Source organism: Nylanderia fulva, unplaced genomic scaffold (assembly GCF_048542155.1).
Source record: "Nylanderia fulva isolate GAGA-0341 unplaced genomic scaffold, ASM4854215v1 Scaffold10, whole genome shotgun sequence".
In the NCBI taxonomy this organism is placed as follows: Eukaryota; Metazoa; Arthropoda; class Insecta; order Hymenoptera; family Formicidae; genus Nylanderia; species Nylanderia fulva.
The window spans coordinates 2,196,997-2,218,918 of NW_028189193.1; the positions used below are offsets into that span (position 1 = coordinate 2,196,997).

At 32.1% G+C, this 21,922-nt stretch overlaps 2 protein-coding genes, 1 long non-coding RNA gene and 1 pseudogene across 4 annotated transcripts in view; 3 read left to right on the forward strand and 1 right to left on the reverse strand.

Annotated features, from left to right (window-relative positions):
- fz2 (frizzled 2) overlaps positions 1–2,767 on the reverse strand; it is a 90,788-nt gene extending 88,021 nt beyond the window's left edge. The window contains 2 exon segments of the mRNA XM_029319207.2: positions 2,537–2,585; positions 2,695–2,767. The gene's annotated coding sequence lies outside the window, so the exon portion shown is untranslated.
- Positions 1,110–15,182, forward strand: LOC114943567 (kelch-like protein 20). 2 transcript variants are annotated; one of them, XM_029319210.2, is made up of 10 exons: positions 1,110–1,325; positions 5,067–5,280; positions 9,208–9,328; positions 10,229–10,394; positions 13,113–13,306; positions 13,395–13,564; positions 13,682–13,858; positions 14,207–14,285; positions 14,367–14,545; positions 14,698–15,182. In XM_029319210.2, exons 2-10 carry the CDS (start codon positions 5,084–5,086, stop codon positions 14,897–14,899), a joined length of 1,485 nt encoding a protein of 494 aa, XP_029175043.1. In that variant the 5' UTR covers positions 1,110–1,325; positions 5,067–5,083; the 3' UTR covers positions 14,900–15,182. The 2 variants fall into 2 exon arrangements, with proteins under 2 accessions (XP_029175043.1, XP_029175042.1); XM_029319209.2 differs by having other exon boundaries at positions 1,165–1,325; positions 13,676–13,858.
- LOC114943568 (putative small nuclear ribonucleoprotein E pseudogene) lies at positions 11,812–12,708 on the forward strand (annotated as a pseudogene).
- A 2,176-nt stretch (positions 15,183–17,358) lies between the features above and the next one.
- LOC114943591 (uncharacterized) overlaps positions 17,359–21,922 on the forward strand; it is a 424,129-nt gene continuing 419,565 nt past the window's right edge. The window contains exons 1-3 of the long non-coding RNA XR_003822052.2: positions 17,359–17,540; positions 18,429–18,488; positions 18,580–18,700. This is a non-coding gene — a long non-coding RNA (uncharacterized LOC114943591). The remainder of the gene's footprint in view (positions 17,541–18,428; positions 18,489–18,579; positions 18,701–21,922) is intronic.

Here is a 21,922-nt window from a genome sequence, read left to right on the forward strand (position 1 = left end):
CTCTTTCGTATGTCACATATAAATCATATACAAATTCTTCTTATAAAATATAATATTCTGATAATAAAAGGACCTCTCCGTTTCCATATGATATTTTAATGCAAATGTATGATGAGATGTGTGCATGTTTTATTTGTTTAAATATTTCTGTATTATACGAACACGTAAAACAGAAATAAATTCTATCTTTAATTTTCTCGCAGAGTCTAAAGTGAATCTAAGAATTTATTTTTCTAATATTTCGTCTTACACACTTTTATAAAACATCATGTCAATGTTCTTAAATGTGAACTATTCCATTCGTTAAAAATAATTAACAAGAAAATATTTCAATTACATCGTTGAACGCGTAAGAAATATATAATTATTACGCGCACGACTGCACTTGTTTCCGCGGTTTCCAACAATTTGTTCCAAATCGGAAAGTTTAACGCGGTGATAAAAGCGAACAAGAGAATCTTCTTGCTTCGAGGTATAAACGGAACCGTCTTGTATAGATCGTTTTACCGCAAAACCGCAAAGTATGCAAAGTTATTTTCAAAATAGCAGCTTTAAATGTAATTATATATTTCCTGTCACATAATGTCAAACTCAAAAGTATGTAAAATTTCTTTTAAAAAGTAAATTGACTAAACTTTATGAAAATTAAATTCTTTACAATTAAGCATACATATACTACTTTTCTTCTTTAATTAACATAAAAATCTAATTTTCAATTAATTTCTCAACTAGGTATACTCCGGATACATTAAAACTGCTAAATTTGTGTATGTAAATAATAAATTACCAAAGCATAATAAAACCCGAAGAGATGGAGGAGTGTAGTTCGTGAGAATGTAATATCGTGAACGCTTTTCGACCGTGTGATCCACGGACGATCTGGCAACAACGGGACCCAAGAAGCAGCGATCTTGCGGGAGTACAGACCTCGTGAGACAGAGACGATGAACACGAGCGAAAAGAGGAACCGTGTAAGTCCCAACCGTAGTGCGACTGAGTTGAGAAGAAGGTGGGAGGTGAAAAGAGAGAGAGAAAAGCAGATCGTTGAGAATGCCCGAGAAGCAGCATAGTTGAGCGCAAGGGTCTGGTCCAGCGCTTCTGAGACGTGAGTGAGAACCGCTTAAGTTTTCCCGTAAACCTTTTTTCTCCCAGAGTTTTTCTTTGTATCGAACAAACCAGAAACGATCTAAAACCAAGGGCTCTGCAGCAGCCATACGACAGAAGAGATACGCAGTATAAGACCTACCATGATATCCATGTGATCTGCTCCATTGGTTCCTCCGCTAATCTCGACTTGCACTTACCTGATCCGGTCGCCCGTAAAGGTAAGCATCGCTTTATCTAATCGATCGCTCGCGTTATTGAAATTTTTGAAAATTTCAACGAAGAAACAATAACGTTTCTTAATTTATACGTTGATTTATGACGTTTTTAAATATTTGACGTCTAGATTAATTTTGAGAAATCGTGCCTATGTCTATTATTACCAAGTAATTTTTACAAACGGATTATTTATTTATGATAGATAAATTTTACAATAAATTTTTAAATAGATTAAGTTTTGTTCTTTTCTCGAACATCAGAAGATTGTGAATGATATAATCATAGATTCTCTTAAAGATTGAGATAAATTGTTAATGTAATTTATTAAATTAGTTAAATATAGATTTTGAAATCTGATTTATATTTGGAGCCAGCAAAATTCACTTATATGTATTTTAGTAGAACCTATTTATAATAGACATAAGCACACATAAATTTATTCAAATATGTTCAAAAAAAAAAAAAAATATATAAAAGTATATATGAAATAATATATCTGAAATTTTTGCGTTCCATTAAAATATCTGCATCTGTATGTGATGCAATAAATTAAATAATAATTTATGAAACACCGATAAGAAACGCATATATATATATTAAAGATTTGAGCGCTCGTAGCGAAAAGCAGTAACGATTATTTTACGTGTGTGTGAAGCTAGCATATTATTTCGTGGAAGATCAATAGTTGAGCGTTCTGGCTTTATTTTTAATAATTCTAAAGTTTTCAAAATTCAAATATAGATGTGAGTTGCTGAATGTATTAGCGGATAAAAAAAATTTTTCAATTATTTCTATAAAAATTCTTTGGAAAGACATTCATATTTAGAATTATATTAGAATTATTTCATAATAAAATAGAGAATTGTGGAAAATTAAACGGCGTTTTATTTCGATATATTCAAGTAAGAGATTTGCTAGTGTTTATTTTGTTGTTAATTAATATTTTTTAGAAGACAGAGAGAGAGAACTATTTTTAGAATTTTTGTAAAACTATAATATAAATTTTTTAAATTTGAATTATTATTGATAAAAGTATCATAAAATAAAATGATATACTACGTGCAGTTGGCATTTTCTTTGGTTTAATCGCCAGAACTATTTTTGTTTAAACTATCAATATAATGACTCTTAAATATTTCCACAAGTTTCCACGCAAAGAGACGCTTCACACACCACTATAGAAATGTTATAAAATAAACCACGTCTCACTCACCGATCGCCGATACCTGCAACAACGGAGTTGTAGTATGCAGCACATTTATCTGAAAACAAAATATTCAAATTATGTATATACATGTGTATAGGAGATGAATCAAGTAATTTTACTAATAGCGAATTAATGATGTTATAAATTATATTTATTTTGCATACCTTACAGTTGCCCCGTTGTCGCCCGATGCCTTCCTGGGCTTCCTCCTCTTGGTCCTTTGTAGCACTCACGACACTCGCGAAACCGAATTACAATCGCCCGACACTTTACACGGTACTCCCGACACGCAAAACTTTAAACGGCACTCCCGACGCGCGACACTTTACACGGCACTCCCGACACGACGCGTGAATCGCACTGTGTAATGCTACCTGTAACAAATAAAATACATACATATATTAGAAACACTTTATTATATACATTATAACATACATAATATAAATATGTAAGCTAGAATTAACGATAGATATATTTATGGATCACAACACATTCGCGCGCGTGAAGACAAATTAGGTTACAAAAGAGTTTGCATTGAATTTCTTGCGAAATATATATGTTTATCGAACAATACCACTACATATGAACGTTGACATTATAATATGCGATTGATAAATATTACAATACAAAGAAACGACTTGCTTGAAATACTTATACTAATTCATCACAGCGGGACACAGCTCGAACTGTCTAGTACTCGCGGCGTTTCGGTAATAGCTGAGACTATTCGCTATTCTACAAATTTTTCAGGCATTCATTCTAATAGTGCGCGCAATACTTATATCTTAATAATTTAATATTAATTATTAATTAAAACTCGAAAGAGATTCATTCAAAAAGATATAGCTTTAGGATAAGTATAATTCTTGAAAATCAACTGGCGTCTCATCTCAATATCTATAGATTTAGGTGTCTTCATTTTAGCTCAATTAATTTTTTTTAGAAGGCAATCTTCAGATTCAGATATCATAACTTTTGAAGTGTTAACGTTACGCGTGTGTTGAGTGAAGTGATCTTCTGTCGTCCTGCTTCCGACTTTCCTAACCAGCATTCTGTCTCGCACAGCAGAACTCTTTAGAATTTTTGTAGAATTATAAATTTTTTAAATTTAAACAATTATTGAGTACGTTTACATGGCACCCTTAATCGGGTTTAATAACATCTATAGTTGTAAAACTGGTCAATCACAGCCATTCACCTGAAGAATGGAACGGCTGTGATTGGCCAGTCTTACAACTACGGATGTTATTAAACCCGATTAAGGGTGCCGTGTATTTGACCTTATTGGCAAGAAAAATCGTCGTAAGACAAAGTGCTGTGTAAAGTTAACATTTTCTTTGGTTTAATCCCCAGAACTATTTGTTTAAACTATCAAGAATTCTATAGAATTATTGAAAATAGAGCCAGAATTCTCAATTATGTCTTTCATTGAATAATATGCTAGCTTCACGCACATATACCAATTTTACGCGTACATATTGCCCCATAAATTTTTGTCCGCATGGTGTAGAGGCGATCTAAACGCTAATTAGTTCTTTATGGAATCATCAGAGACGGACGTTAGAGCATCTCTGGCAATGACATTTTAATCGAATCACATTGCCTGGAATGCGATACGGCGATACGATGGTGCGCCGGAAGGGTAAATGACTGCCGCTGATTGCGAGCTCTCGTGTCATGGTACAATCGACGTCCGATGCGTTCGAAAACTACAAAACCCGAACTAATTAAAAGGGAATCAAGGAGACCCGGTCGTCATTGACGCCGTCGCATCGAACAGAATTCCCTCTCGGCCGCGCGCCGCCATCGACCGAACGTATCAACGAACGCGCGCGCAAATTAAATATTAATAGCGCAATTAGCGCCGATTGTACCTTAATCGGTTTTGTCGCTTTTTTCCCAACACCCACAAACGTTCGCGACGCGTCGCATCCGCAAAAAATTCACCCGCGTCCGGACGCGCCGCTATCCGCGCGCGTGGGCGCAACTGTCATCTTCTTGCCTCTCTTGTGCAGTTCTATTAATTTCGGATTATCGCAAATTGCTGGCGTTGTTCTTCCGTTATGAGATTTTCCCGGCAATGTGGACGCGATAAGAAATAAATGATAAATTAATGCTCCCTTTAGAGCAAATACGTTCTTTGGTTATATCTTTGAGAATTGAATCTCAATTAAAATTGTGAATTTTAATGCGAAATAATTATTTTCTCATCATGTACAATGTATGTATATATATGTATATCTATAATAGTTTTATAATATTTTTTAGACAAAAAGGGCCACAGTACTTTTAAAACTTTTTTTTAAAGAGAATAAATATAAATCTAAATTAAATATTTTATATTAAATATTAATATAATGAAATAAATTATAATGATTTATGTCTATGCTTTTGATGTGAGAATCAAGTGGGATTTGAACGTAAGGCGAATATTTATAGCACGGCCGACAAGTTTGTGCTGTGGAGGATTTGTTTTGTTAATTACTCACGCCGATATTACTTAATTCACTTTTGATTAACGATCGTCTACATACAGGGACAAGTACGGAAACAATGGGTACGAGGGCCGTTGCCGTTGCGGCGGCGGCAGGTGCTGCCGGGATGTCTGGCGAGGCAGGGTTGGCTGGTGTACCGAGACTGTTGGAAGATCTGGCGCGACTCTCTGAGGATAAGGACTCAGCTGATATCGTGTTTCTGCTAGGGAGGGACGAGACCCCAGTTTATGCCCACAGAATAATACTTCAAGCCAGGTCGGTCTTAACGAGCCATTATTTATGAAAATACATTAATTCTACTCTACTTAATTTAAAAAGAAACAAGAAAATAGTATCCCTCTCACGAGATTTTTAATAAGTTACGTAAGTAGCGAATGAAATTTCTAAAATATATTCCAAGAAAAACTCCGGCAATATATTTAAATAAAAATATTTAAGACGTAGTCTCTTAAATAATTTAGTAATTATATAATTAATATTCATAAATAAGAATATTTAAATCCATATGCCTACGTTGTTTTTAAAAATGTTAGGTATCACAATGTAATTACGATAATTAGAAATACCAATTAGAGATTTATTGGGTATAATGCATCCCGATGAATTACTCGTGTGAAATTCTTGAAGAAATGATGTTTCTATTGAGTAGTTGTTTCGGATATTTTCCGATATCGTGCAATTCGCATTACGAGGTTATATATAAGTTACTTCGATAAATAAAGAAGTGTGATGTGCTCTGGGAGTATTGGATTAATTGTTAACAGTAATTTTTATTTTAATATTCCGTCGCGCTATTTTGTCGATCGAATTGCCACTAGTGAGATTTCCTCGGAGAATTTAAATACTCTGTACAAATTTGCAATGAATCATCATGGGAGAGTCAATATCGAGATTTTAGAATGCATATGTGCTATTGATACAGATAATATTTCCGCTGCAAATATCAATTACGATAATTTGTAACGTCAATATATGCACCGTGAAGTGTTAAGTTTTATGTAAGATGAAATAGTTTGTATGTAAACGAACATTCTCTTGCAAATCTTTAATGACAATAAGAAATGGCACTACTTAACGACTAATTAAGAATATTAAGGTAAGAATCAAAGTCGTATTTCCGTTAAAAAAAACAAAGATTCCTTTTCACGCGAACTGCAGATGAAGCCAAGAATAAAGTTGGCCGTTCTTAATGCGCAGAAAATAATATTATTAAAAAAAATGGAAAAAAGATACGATTGTCGAGAGAAGGCAGCGATTTATTGAACTCTTCCGCGCTGAAGTTCGTGCGACTAATAAATTTTAATTAAGGGCATGTTACGGCTTATGAAGATAGTCACGGCGAAACGAATCGATCGGCTGTTCTAATTAGTTAGACTGAAAGGAGCGTTCTTTTTTCTTCCGGAACTCTACGTCGCTTCCATCTTTCGACGCACTTTCGTCCTCTCCCTTACCCGGATTCACAAGGAGAGGTGCTCAGTTGATATTTAGGGGAAGGGTGAACTTGTCCGAAGGGTTGGCGCATCGTGAGACAAGACGGCGCTAATTGTAAAGTCAATTATGACATTTCCGTGAATCCCTTTAATATCGGGCGCGGAAAGTAACGGCGGAGCCTTTGTCATCGCGCCGTCATTTCCACCCTCTGGTACTCTCTCTTTCCCTCTTTATTTCTATCTCTATCTCTCTTCTGCTTCTCTACCTCTCTCTCTCTCGATTTGGCCATCCGCCAATGCGAACCTGGGAAAATTAAGTTACGCGTGCTCGTGACAGATGTCCGCGGTCGAAACGAATGGACAATGCATGCTACCGCGCGCTCAAACTCTTTACGACGCTCTTCCGCATTGAAAATCGTGATAAAGAGACGCGCACTCGAGAATTCACCCGTCAGCGATGAGTACCGGCTAAAAAGGCGGAAATAAAATTTTCTAAGAGCGTATTACTGTTCCCTCCCCTCGAGTAGGCCTCGGGTAATCTTCTTCGACGGAGTTCCGGCGGAGGATATTAGAGCACAAATGTAAATGGCAGGAAAGTTGAAGTTAAACGATATTGTATAATGTGTGTGTCTGTATAAGTGCAAAAAGAGAATATAATTAAAATATCATAGCGATATTTAAACAGAAATTTTTACGATTATATAATTTTCAAAATAATTTAATGTTTTTGGTCTTGTTGAGTTTTTGTAAAAACTTCTACAAATTTTTTTCTTCATCAATGAAAAAGATCGCGTTGACAATTCTATTATAATACAATTACATTAAAATAGTACTGATAATTGATTAAATGGAATAAATGACATTTATAGCTATTTATGTATATAAAAACGTATTATATGAATTGTAAAAAATGTATCTATTTATATATATGAATTGATTATGAAAATTAATTATTAATAATTTTTTTGTCGAGTGGCAAAACAAATTTTTCGTCAAATTTCAGCATGGGGGTAATTTTTTACATATTATTTTCGGGTTATTCATAATATAATATCGCAGTTTACAAAATACTAGTTTATTTGAATAAACATCATTTCATCCTGTCCTGATTTTATACGCACTGTCAACACTCTCGAGTTTCGTGTCGACAACTCGAAACTTTACCACGTCCGTCGAAAACGCTCAGCTTAACTGAGACCGGAGCGCACGGCTGTATTTTCGCGCTTTTCATCCACTTTACCTCCGGTTTTCTCACACCATCTAGACGTTTCATATATTTTGCATGTTCCTAACGCCCGTTTGTGACTATGCTCTCTTAAACTGAATCAGGGAAAATGTTATTGATTAAAGCAATGACAAGATTTTTAGGTCGCGATAAAGTATTTGTGAAGTGAAAATATAATATTTATTTTCCTACCGCTAATAAAAATGAAATTAAAACAATACTAGTGTATTGTGTTAATGAATGTGGCATGTTACATTATACTAAATGATACTAAAGTCAATATATTAGAGTCATATAATCTTACAGAGAGTATTCTGTGAAAAGAAAAATTATTACATAATAAGCTGAATTTAAAAAAAAAGCGAGGAGTGCTCGCGAAATAGCGGACAAGCAGAATTATACAAGAGCTATTAACGGATTTAACTTCCGAGCATCGTTATTGAAAGTATGAATTATCATGGATTTCTTTTTCTTTCTATGGAACTGTCTGGCAAAATTAATTAACGTTGCTAAGACTAAGCGGAATAAAAACAAAGTCTATTTGAGTCGATTGAAAAAACGAATCAATTTACGCTAGTCTGTCCTGCGTAACCTCGCTTCTTTCTGTTTTTCTCCTTGTTGGAAAACACTCTACTTCGTAAATTCAATTTCGTTTCGATATATCGAGAAAGTCACAATAGTATATATCACTAAAATGTCGGAGTGTATTTTTCTGAACACGACGTTTATTCGATTTTTCATTTAATTATATATCAGTTCTCGTTTCAATAAATTCTATGCGATATTATGCTGTTCATCGAATAGAATAGCGATATGCGAAACGTTTGCCTTTGTGTGCCAGAATTTTATACAAACTCAATGTCAATATTTGAAATATTGCTGTGCGCGTCCACTCGAAGGTGATAATAAAACAGAAACTCGATATTTGCTAGCATCAAATATAGCTTATTCATATTTAAAGAGAAACTATCCTATTTTTAAATAATAATGAATCTATAAAGCATTAAATAATAATGAATCTATAAAACAACAAGTTTTTATTACATTATTAAAACAGTTTATCGACCTATTTTATCTCATACCTCGCATGCATGTTTGTGTTTATTACAAAGATAGTTTTATCGTATGATTCGAAGGGTCTAGCTCGAACAATTAATGGATTATATGAGGGACAGAGAAAGAGAACGGGAGGGATATCCTCTCGATCAGCGTATTTTCATTCACTATTTTGTTCCCGGCGTAGTGCAGATACGTGACGCGAGGGTGCTTCTGAAGGTTGCCATTAATTTCTAAAGGTAGGAAGAACACGCCTCTGCCACTGTACCTCGGTTTCGTGTGTCTCTATAGCTTCGTGACGAAGTCAATTAAGCTCTTTCGTTACGAGAGCGTTGTGTGAAAAGTAGCGTATATACGAGAAGCAGCGGAAAGGCGCTTGTTTATTCTGAGAGAACAGGATAACAGACTGCATAAAGCGCAATGCAATGTCGAGCAATAGAGACACGTTTGTTTTCAAAAATCATTTTGCAGGTGCAAGAATTTCACGGCCGCCAAGAGAATCGGCACAGCCAGTAATCCAACACCGGTGCGAATGCCGCATGCACATGCGGAAACATTTCGTCAGTTTATTCGTTACATCTACACTGGCATGGTAGGTATCATATGTGTAATTTGATATTTCTATATGTAGTCAACAAGATCAGATATGTGATTTTGCAATCATTTTGTATCACATTTGGCACTTTTTAATCTCTACCTCGCATAATTTTATTTTATTTAATAAGGGAATACTTTTATTCCCTTTCATAAATATATATATATATATATATATATATATATAATTATTTCATTGATTATCGTTATTAATTTAAAAGAATATTTAACATTTTTATTCTCGTCGAAAAAGAAGTTAAAAAAAATTTTTATACAAAGATAATTTTGCGAAAACTCTAAATGAATATTATAATCTACGAAATATTGTTTGGTATCAATTAGAAAATATATAGAAAAATTATTAATTACATAATATTTTGTAAGATACTTTTATATGTTTTCATATTTATAAAAGAGTTAATATTTAATATTATTTTTGCATTTTTGATCTATTTAAAGTAGTGATTAATCTTGTAAGAAAGATAAAATTCTATGTCACAAAATTCAATATTAGATTTTAATTGCACATAGAGTAAATTCTTCAATCTATACACGGAAAAAAAATTAACTGCTATAGCTAAATTTTAGCTGTTTCTATATTACATACAAAATTTAATTATCATGCCTAAATTTTAGTTATGATAGCTAATATTTTTAGCTGTAGGATTCTTCAAACTATAGCTAAAAATATTAATTATATATAGCTAAAATTTAGGTATGATAACTAAATTTCAGATTGTAATATAGGGACTAAAATTTAGTTATGATAGCTAGTTTTTTCTATAATACATATTTTAACCGATAAGATATTGTATGTACAATTTTATATGTTTATTGTATTTTGTATTGTGCAAGAATTACGATAAATGATCATAAATCCTTCCTTAATTGATTGCAGATAATACTACAAGACAGTGGGATTTTTGAGATGCTAGGATTGGCACAAGAACTTGGTATTGAAGAACTTTGGCGAAGTTGCGAGGAACATGTATCTGCTACTTTAAGTCCAGGAAATGCATGTGCTCTTTTAACCGCTGCTTTGGAGGCTCAAGAACGAGTTCCAGGTATTTATTTAAATATATACATTAATAATTTTCCGCGATTTGCATATTGCGTGCCGCTAATTAAACACTTTGAAAATTTTCGATTCGCGTTATGATAATATATAAAAGATATAGAAAAATTTTACTCACTTACCAAACGAAGGGTAGTCTATTATTGATACCATGTTTCGCTGCATACACATTCTCGGCAGCACGTTACAGAAGTCTTCGATCCATCTTGTCTAAAAAAAAATATAAAACATGAAATGTATGCATAAATAAATTTATTATCGTAATATTAATATATACAAAATATATATATTTTATCAACAGTTTAATATACATATATATATATATATATATATATAAAATATACATATATATGTATATATATAAATGGAAGAATTATTATCATATGCGTATGTAATAGTATTCAAATATGAACTCGGCAACATTATTAACTTTTTATCATTAACAAAATATTGTAGAAACAAAAAAATATGCAAGTATACCTAGTGTGCACTTTTGCGGCGCATATTGTATTTCGAGAAGGTAAATATATATATGCACGAAACGACATTACTTCGGATAAAAAGAAGCAAATTATCGAAGTCACACAATACGATGTATTATACATGATATTTAACGCCGACGAATTTATGTCCGACATTTTATGAGAAACACTCGCGATAACTTTTTCTCGCGGGAAACTTCTTTGACAGGATGAGAAACACGGAGCGATATAAACCGCGACTTCGACTTTGCTACAACGTGTCGCGACTTGACTTTCTCCGGATATAAAAAAGCGAATTCGTACGGATATTTAACGCACGTTATGCCCGACACTTTCTGAGAAACATTCGCGGCAACTTTCTGCGCGGGAAATGCTATTTGGAGGGAAACAATCACAAAAAAACACGGAGCGTACAAACTACAGATACGACCTCGCAATGGCTTGTCCCGATATTCACTGCCATCTATCGACCGGCGCGACTATACGATTCGATATATCGAAACTCGAGACGGTCGAAAGATCAGAGACACTTCTCTCTTGAAAGAATGATTTAATATATATGTACGCAGCAATAAGATTTGAAATATTGCAGTAAATATTAGGAACAGTCTCGAAAAATATGTGAAATTAATCTAAATAATTTATTACACATACCGGATATTATTTAATAATAATAGTTGTCATAACCGAGACGATAGTAGAGCGCACTTCGATTGTTCGATTGACCAATCAGGGCGTCGATTGTGTAACTTTTTCTAAAGTGAAAATGTGAAAAGTGAGAAATTTCTTCCAATCACACATCGATTTTCTTTTAAAATCAATGCGTGATTGGCGAAAATTTTTCACTTTTCACGTTTCCACTTTAGAAAAAATTACACAATTGACCCCCTGGACAAAGTAGCCGTGAAGAGAGGCAAATTCTCCGGTTGGCATCACTGTGCGGCAGATTACCGCCATATTTGTCGGCGTCCCACGTTACAGAGTACAGAGTATTTATTTAGCGAGTTGCTCGTTGTTTATTGCGTAGTTTTTACGTACCGGCACGAAAATGTCGTACAAGGGACCGCAGAAAGTCCAAAAGGTGATGGTCCAGCCCATCAATCTGATATTCAGATATCTGCAGAACCGTTCACGTGTTCAAGTCTGGCTGTTCGAGAACGTGAATCTACGTATCGAGGGACACATCGTCGGCTTCGACGAGTATATGAATTTGGTGCTGGATGAAGCCGAGGAGTATCATCAGAAGACGAAAGTCAGGAAGCAACTCGGACGGATCATGTTGAAGGGCGATAATATCACACTCATACAAAACACTAATCCCGGTGGAAATTAATGGACGGAAGAACATAACCTTCACCCCAGCGGCCAGATAGAATTCTTTAAAGTTTTTTGATTTATATGAAAAAAGTACTCAGGGAGACGATTGTTTTATCTGTAAAAAAGTGTCGATTTTCGTTAGGCATAACAAAAATGTATTTGCATGAATGATGAATGTATCGATTGAGATTTGTATCTTGGAATACTTCTAGTTAATTTGATTTTTGTTGATGAATACGAAATAATTCAAAATTTAATTTGAAAGAGAATTTATTCGATATTTTATGTCAACGCGCAATATTCAAATTATCTACCGCAAACTTACAACAAATATTCTCTGCAATATATTATAATATACTGTGAGTGTACATTACTGACACAATGTAGAATTACATTTTGTACGATAGTTTTGAAATTCATGCTGAATGTGTATTGTGTGACTCGATAAGAGGTAGATAAAATATATATAAGTAATTATTAAATAGTTTCATATTCTCTAAAAAATATCTTTCTGTTTATTTTTACCTACACGATTACCTATTAGAAATATATGATCTCAATATAGTGGATAACAAAAGTAAAGAAATATGATTGTATAAAGAAATAATATTTAAATATATATTAAGATCATGATTAAATATAGAAAAATTTATATAAGTTTATAAAAGAATGAATATATATTTCACAAAAAATTATAAAAGGTGAGGATAAAAAATTTAATATATATATTTATTATATTTTATAGAAATATTTCTTATATTTTTGAAATAAATTTCTATTTCTTTCTATAATTATATAAAAAAGAACAAGTAAATCAGTTTCAAACTTTTAAAACTTCAAACTTTCAAACTTTAATTTTAAATTATATTTATAAGAATGATCTTATAGGTAAACATTATTTGTTTCAGGTGGGAAAACTGCATGTTCATCTTTTATTGAGAAATGCTTTGCTTTTATCGGAGAAAATGCTGTGGATACTGTAAAGACAACGGCGTTTTGTAATCTTCCAAAGGATGCTTTGGTAAAATTAATATCGTCAGATTATCTCGGTTTGGAAGAAGAGGATGTATGGCGTGCTGTTCTCAATTGGGCAAAATATCAGGTCTGCTTATTTTATTTTATTCAATTTCTAGATATGCTTTAAATTTAAGGTAATTTAAGCATATTTTTTAATTGTATCATTCTTTTAGGCTGGAGTAACACAACCCACGCAACATTGGACCGAGGAAGAACGTATAAGGGTGTGCCAGCATTTGTCTGGTGTGATAAATCATGTAAGGTTGCTGTTGATAGACAGCCAAGTATTTGCAGAAGAGGTAGAACCGACTGGAGCAGTGCCAATAGAAATGTCATTGGACAGGTATGAATTTTTCAGTTCCAATTGATTGGCTCAAAATTTTTAAAGTATGATCTAATGGGCACTCACTGTTTGGTGCTATTTGGCGCCTTCGATGTCGACGTTTTGCTTTAGATACAGGTATGCAGCTCTGCCAAACAAGTACTCCGAGATTTGTTCTGACAAACGACTGCATCCACGAGTGAGTCCGTTCCTTTTTCCAAGCTCGCAGATCCTTTCCAGGGACAAAGTTAGTTTCCAGCGACTCTTGAATCAATGGTATGGAGTACCTAAACAGAGTTGGCGATTAGTTTATCGGTAGGTTTTACATATTTCAAAAACAATTCATTAAAGTGCAATTCATTTAATGACAAATTAAATAGTTTAATAAAATCATTCTTTGCGTAAGAATTTTATTTTTATCTGTCAAAGTTTTGATGAATAAATTATTTTCTCAACGACTTGTGCATATATTTATACATAATTATTAAATTATTAAACAATATTTTAAACGTTGTTTACATTTGTTTACATAATTTTATTGTGTATGGAAAATTTAGATATATTTTTATAAAAATTCTATTATTTGCTAGAAATGTGCAATAATATGTCAAATGTGTATATCGAATTGTATAATTGTATGATTTACAAATTTATTGCTTTCAGAGCATCCACTCATGGCTATTCTGCTGCGTCCTTTCATCGGCACTGTGATAACGTTTGCCCAACGTATGTGATAGTACTGGTGAGTATATTTTTATTTCAATTTTTTTTTAATTTTATTTTTTTATATCTACTATAAAATGTATTTTTTATTATATTTCAGGGGATGCGCGGTGAAATATGCGGAGGATTCAGCGACGTCCCGTGGGGTAAAACTAATTCAAAGGCGCAATATATTGCTTCAGAAAAGAGTTTTCTGTTTACATTGACGAATAATCAAGACGTACCGCCGACAAAGTTCGATATCGTGAAGAAATCGTTCGCAATCTGCTATCATCCCGAGTAAAAATTCACAAATTCAAAAATTTTTCATAAAAAATTGTCATAGTTATTAAATTATTTCTTAAATTAGATTCAATTAAATTTTAAAATAATGTTAAATTTAATTTAATTAATTTAAATTAATTTTATTTAATCTATGTTATGTATTACAGCATAGGGCCAATCTTTGGTGCCGGGGCTGATCTACTTATATCGAGTAACTGCAATGTCAACAAGGAGAGTTACAGCAATCTTCCGCATAGTTATGAAGGAGATCACGCGTCTAATCAGTTATTCATGGGAGACTATCACTTTTCAGTAATCGATTATGAAGTTTTCACTCCGAGTCATCCTGTTCCCAAGTCTAATCATTGAGTTAATCGTTTTGAAATATTTAACAAATACATCGCTTGTAAGAAATGTACTTATTTTATTCATTACATTTTGTTCGCGGTTTTCTTGATGTAACATTAAAAACTGGCGATAATTTATCCGCGTTATATTAATTATATTTTTATATTCATATTATTACAAAAAGACATACTTAAAAGACTGATTTTATATTTTTATATATAATTATATTTTACTTTTACTCTATATATACTTATGTATTTTTTTATAATAGTGTCTCAAATATATCAAATCTATTTAATATGTATTCATGTAATATTATTCATCTCGACACTCCGTAGTCTATAAAAGTAAGTTTAAGTGTTCTATGTTCTCGCGGAAGTATACGTAATATGACTTATGTTCGCTAAACAGAATATTGTGAAAAAGACATGCGTCAGCGTAGGCAACCGAATGTGTGTATTCACGAAACTGTTCTCTCGAGTATTCTTGGCATACGCACATTGAATATTCATATCAAAGTATTATGACTAAATGCGGCCGTCTGTCACCAACATTACCATGTTAAACAGTTACATTTGTAAAATCAGTTTAACCGACCTTGTATTCGTGTTTTTCGTGAATTCATGTATATATTAATGAGACACAAGATTCAATTTTTTATATTTGTATTATAGAACAAGACTGTTATTATTAATGTTATTATATAAGACTGTTATTATTATATATATTAAAGAAATATTTTTAAAAGAAATCGTAGTAATCTTATAAACAAAAATGAAAAAAATTTCGATTATTGTTTAATTCTATACAAAGAATGCAGCATTGTTTTATTAAATTGTTAAGATTATTATTAATAATAACAATATTGTTCTAAAGCATTATAAAATATGTATGGTATATGTATATTCTATACTAAATATATATATAAAGTTTATATAAAAGTATATATAAAGTTTTAATTAAAAAATACTTTGTAATGCAATTAGAACAGTTAGTAGTTAATTAATTTGAGATAACATTTTGTTATTTAATTGTAACATATAAAGAAATTAATTTTTAAAAGAAATAATATTTTTTGTTAGACACAAATGAAAAAATTTTGATTATTTAATTTTATACAAAGAAGCAGCATTATGTTCTATAAATAACAAAATGTTATATTAAGCTTTTAATAAAACTTTTTAGTTCTTTCATATAATATATTTATAATCTCTTTTCTCTTTAAAAACCAAATATATATACATATTGCAACTTTTGAAATTCATAATCAATAAAAAGTAGCAGATGCTGACATTTAATATTTAAAAAGAAAGAAGATTTTAAATCAAATCAGGCGAGATAGTCTTCGCCGAATTTGGCTACATATTACGTACTATACAATTAGTTCTTGTCATTTTGGCTTTATTCTTCATTGTAAAATAAAATAAGGTATGTTCAAGAATCATCCTTTTAGCGCTTTGAGCTATTTATCAGTGTTTTTCCGAACAAATCATGGTTATCTCATAATTTGATATTTCATGACATAAATTCTATAAAAAATAATTGTTTTGTTGTAAAAAAATAATTTAATTTATTTTTAGTTAAAAAATAATTATCTAACCTAAGATTTATTAATCTAGTTTTTGATGTATTTGTGAGTATTTCTGTTACAATATAAACATAAAGCAACAGTTTTATCATCCCCCAGATAGATATATTTCAGCAGATATTATTTTGTCAGAAATATAATTGCAGTTGTGCGTTTATAGTTTATAGTATAGTGAAACACATTGCTATTTTATAAAATATACATATATATGTTAACAATATGACATTATAATGCACAATTAAAAAAATTAAAATGATTCGTAATTTTATGTCTAATTGCATTACAAAGTATACATAATATGTTTGTATACTATAATATTATGTTCAGCATACTTATTTATCTGGGCCTTTTTAATTTTTTCAAAATTTTCTTTATCTCAATAACAATGTTGCTGTCGCTCACCATAATTCATAAAATAATTTATTATATTTTCTTTAAATACAATTTTAATAATGTCAAAGTCAACTGATCAAAAATGCATCTGCATCGGCTGCAATATAATTATTGGCTTATGTAGCGTTATTATCTGTAAGTTTTATACATAAATTATTACATGTCAAAAACTTATTACGCATAATACATAGTATAATACGTCATGTCAAATTATATAATACTTCACGTATTATACCTGTATTCAACCCTGCCCAGGAATTGATCGGTAATTCTATTAGGCCGGGTCTACAATAGGAGTAGTAAATTCTAAGCCTTAAGAAATTGATCAATCACAGTCAATTATTCCCCTCATTCTTGACTGTGATTGGTGAATTTCTTAAAGCTTAGAGCTTACTCCACCTGTTGTAGATCCGGCCTAAGGCCAGGTTCGTTCTGTAAAGTTGAGTTTCAGATGGCGACACCGTTACGAAGGCTTGCAGTCGTAGTCGTTGGTGGGGGGATCAGTCTCTCGCCAAACGTGCAGCGTAGTAGATGAGACGTGCGAGTCTTATGGAAGAAGAGAGGTACTTTATTCTTAGGTGTGAAGTTAGGTTTCGTAGTCAAGTGACACCGCTACGATTGTATCAGTTTCGCACGAACATGGTCGATATGTAAAGATGCGAGAGTCAAGTGGAAGTGCAGGTATTTTGATCGAAAGATTCTTCTAGAAGTTCTATTTCTTTGTTCGCATTTTCTGTTAAAGATTGAATAAATTTCTGTTTAACGATTGAATTTTTAGGCGTTGCATAATTAATTAACATATTTTTAAGCACGTCTTGCAATTTCGGTTATCTTGTGTATATTTTATTATCAAAGAATGATATAACCTCACTTCGCGTACGTAACTATGGGTGTCCCATAATTCGCGAATCACCTTTCATGGGCAGATAGAGCGTGTTAAACAGAAAAGTCCTGTATCATTTTGCGATATTCGCAATAATTATTGAGTGTGCATGTCGGATGACTTTGTTATATGCCGCTTAGTATCAAAAGTATCATCTTACCTTTCGGCGCCACTACATTGGTCGCCGCTCGTTGCATGACGCCGCCTCTCGATCAAATAATGCTTTCTACCTGCTTATTCGTTTAGATATTTTAATAAATAATTATTGAGTTATTTATTAAAATATCTAAACGAATAAGCAGGTGGAAAGCATTATTTGATCGAGAGGCGGCGTCATGCAACGAGCGGCGACCAATGTAGTGGCGCCGAAAGGTAAGATGATACTTTTGATACTAAGCGGCATATAACAAAGAAGTCATCCGACATGCACACCGAGTCCGGCCTACCGCTTTCTACCCGCTCATTTGTTTAGATATTTTAGTTAATAATTCAATAATTATTGCGAATATCGCAAAATGATACAGGACTTTTCTGTTAAACGCGCTCTATCTGCCCATGAAAGGTGATTCGCGAATTATGGGACACCCTGTTTATTCGATTAGATTGATGAGATGTAAAAGATATATATATATATAAATATGTATATAATAATGAGAAAATATTAAGTCTTTCATTCGATATTACAGATGATGTGTGGCCAGCAGCTATAGTGAATTATTTGACGAGATGATTATTCGGACAGTCCGGTTTGTGAATTTTTAACACTCCATAGGCTCTTGGTATATATATATGTATATAATAATGAGAAAATATTAAGTCTTTCATTTGATATTACAGATGATGTGTGGCCAGCAGCTATAGTGAATTATTTGACGAGATGATTATTCGGACAGTCCGGCTTGTGAATTTTTAACACTTTATAGGCTCTTGGTGCATCTACTTATCAATTAAGTTTTTTGTAAGTACCTTTAACAATATACTCGCGTTTTTTCCATTTTGCAAGCAAATCATGAAAATCTCTGATGAGTTTTTGGCAAAATCTTTTTTAACGTAGTATAAATGTTAATATATTTGGCTCTTAATTAACTCTTATTTTGGCGTTTGTGTGTTGGATATTCAATACCAGAGCCTTCAACTTAATAAATTTTTATTATCATGTATTATCAGTGTACAAGTAAGTACTTACTGGCTCGGTCCCATTCCCATGCCAATAATTTATTTACAAATTGTCTTCATCGTATCACTATTAAACAACATATACGGAAATATTTTACATGTTTTGCATACGTTTGACCAAAATAATCAATTAAATACAATAGACTTACAACATATGTAATAATATGTATACATATTATTGTACATGTGTCCGGGATAAAACGATTTCTTATAATTGCATATTATACTGGCCTTTATTGACTACATTCAATCTACAAAGAGTGCTAACGAGACGTAGTGTCAACAGTGATCAACAATAAGTAATTCGTTGAAATTATATCTAACAATTATACATAAAATACAAGACGAATCTCGGATTGCTCTACGAACAAACGTATGTGATAATATATGATAATATACATACGTCTGCCTTATATTTACAAATTTTATATGTATATGTACACAAATCTTTCCTAAACATTTAGAATTACATTTGCAATATGTAAAGTTGTAGAGTATTTATCCAGAAGCGTCGTATAAAAGAACTTGGGCTCAATTACTATTTGTTATATAATTTAATTTTGCCATCCACGATAATTTTCAAGTTTTTAGTACCACGATTGCCACTTAATATCAATCTTTGTTCAATGATTAGATTATTACATTCTCTTTAAAAAGAAAACAAGAGACATCATTTTCCAATTATTTTTAAATCATGTAACTGTTTTATTTCCTCAGAGAAAAAATATTATATATATATATATATATATATATATATATATATGTACACACAAACCCACATTACTAAGGATCACATTATTTACAAGATAAAATATATGAACGCAATAACAATAATTACAACATAAGTTCCTAAAATATTTCTATTACTTAACAATACTCCTAAATTATTTTTTCTAAAAAAATTAGAGAAATAATGATTCGCTAAATGATAGCTCGGAGATTTTCTATTTAAGCAAGAGACCTTATTTCTGGAAATTTTAAGTATATTCGAGAGGGTGGCAACCGCGTGATTATCTTATAAAATATATTAATATCAGATATGGTTTTTTATTAAGCTAACGACTAGCTAGAAACAATTGAAGGACGAGAACTTTATATATTTACATTTACATCCTCAATGTCTAGTTTATGTAAAATGTGATACAATTTTGATTTTTAATGTTAAATAACTATCGTGAATCATACAATCGTCATCAGATTCTCTCCCTTTCTCTCTTTCTTTCACCTATTTTCCCCGATGAAAATCTCAAAGCATCGATCGCCAGACGAGGTACTCGAAACGGATCGCGAAACTATTTGTGTTTCGTAGCCTTAAATTCTGCCGTGATTTGTAGACCGGTAGTGCTTTTTTGGAATTTAAGGCTACGATGATTTCGTCTTAAAAGCGAAGTTGTGTTCGACTGTTACGTTGCCAGAAAAGAAACAACGGCGAAAGTATTGTCCGTGACACTTGAGTGAGAATTTGGATACGCAGAGAATATCTACTCGAAATTCTCTGCATTTACGGTGATTTCTTTACGAATTTATTTCAGAGAGAATAGAATTCTCAAATATAAATGTCGATAATAGTTATAAAATAAGTAATATCGTATATACCTAAAGTTCAAATTAAAAAAAAAAAAAATTAAAGGTTAAAAAAGTAAAATTGTTATAAAGTTTGTATACATGTTTTACATATATTTACATTAAAATATTTTAATATTGATTACAAGCAAAAAAACTTCATTAAAAAAAAAATATGTAATCGACAGTATAATTTTGTGCACAAATAAGTTTCATAATTTCATAAAATAAAATTGTTTGCATAATTAATTTTTTTTTAATTTTTATCTGTCATAACATATCGTGTGACAGTGCGTACTATCATGTTAAAAAAATGAAATGAATAAAAAACGAAAACGCCGATATCTTCAAGGCTTTCTTTTCGCGAACGCGTTTCCTCTTTGCTTCCGGATACATCACGAGGAAACGAGAAGGCTACGACGGCGGAACCGACATCGGCAAGCATTTGTAAGATAAAACGGCCACCGATGTACGTGAGTGTACGCGCCAACACGTGCGTACGCGGAACATATGCAACGACGTATTTATCGGGCGACGTTTCTATCCTCCGTCGTTCGTCTTCGTCTCGCGTGATTACCACGAATGAGGGAGCGAGCAAACGCGTGCGCTCGTTAATTAAAACGGTGGAATCTCGTTAAAGTCGATTGGCTGTTGCATAAGTGACCATCGATCGACGGCTCGTTCGTGTCGGAATTGAGATGTCGGTCGTAATTTTTTTCTCCAAGGCTTGCTTGTGTGAATAGAACGCGCGTGTCTCGCATTTACTTAGGCTCGAGCACGGATAAGGGTGCGTGAGCAAGGGGCCATCGGGAATTCGATGAATTTGTGTGCGAGCAGTTAATTAAGGGATGTTAAAACGAAACTTGTCATTCACTCAATCATATGCAGCATATGCGCACTGCTCTTTTATGTCAGTTACCTCACTGATATTTAACAGGATTTAATGTGAATGTTTGCATTATGAGTTTTTTTCAATCCTATAGAATAAAAAAAATTTTTAAAAGAAGTTATTGTTTTCTTATACAGATTCTCTCTGAAAAATCTTTAAGGTTTTGTGCATACTTTTGTAATTTTATATCTCGATTTTACTTTTGTAGAATAACAATTGTGTGAAAGGTGATCTATTCAAATAATCTTTTGTTATGGATAAAAATTAAAGAATTTTTACCTCGAGAGTAATAAAATGTAGAATAAAATATAAAAAGTATAAAAGATAAAAGATAAAAAAATATTTTTCTTATTTATAGAATTATAAGAAAAGAGAGAGATATTAATACTTGATATATTATATCTATATACATTATACATATACATTTTATAATTTTATAAAGTGTATATACATTTATATATATATAATATATCATATATATTTTGTAGGTTTTTATGATGCATCTGCAGCATTTCGAATTTGACTTTATCGTCTGCATTGTGTCTTAGAAAT

Excerpts from the sequence above, each read along its gene's own strand:
- LOC114943567 (XM_029319209.2), top strand. The coding sequence starts at position 5,084 with ATGGGTACGAGGGCCGTTGCCGTTGCGGCGGCGGCAGGTGCTGCCGGG. Across the intron at positions 10,395-13,112 it reads GGCTCAAGAACGAGTTCCAG|GTGGGAAAACTGCATGTTCA; the intron begins GTATTTATTTAA and ends TATTTGTTTCAG. Across the intron at positions 13,859-14,206 it reads AGTTGGCGATTAGTTTATCG|AGCATCCACTCATGGCTATT; the intron begins GTAGGTTTTACA and ends TATTGCTTTCAG.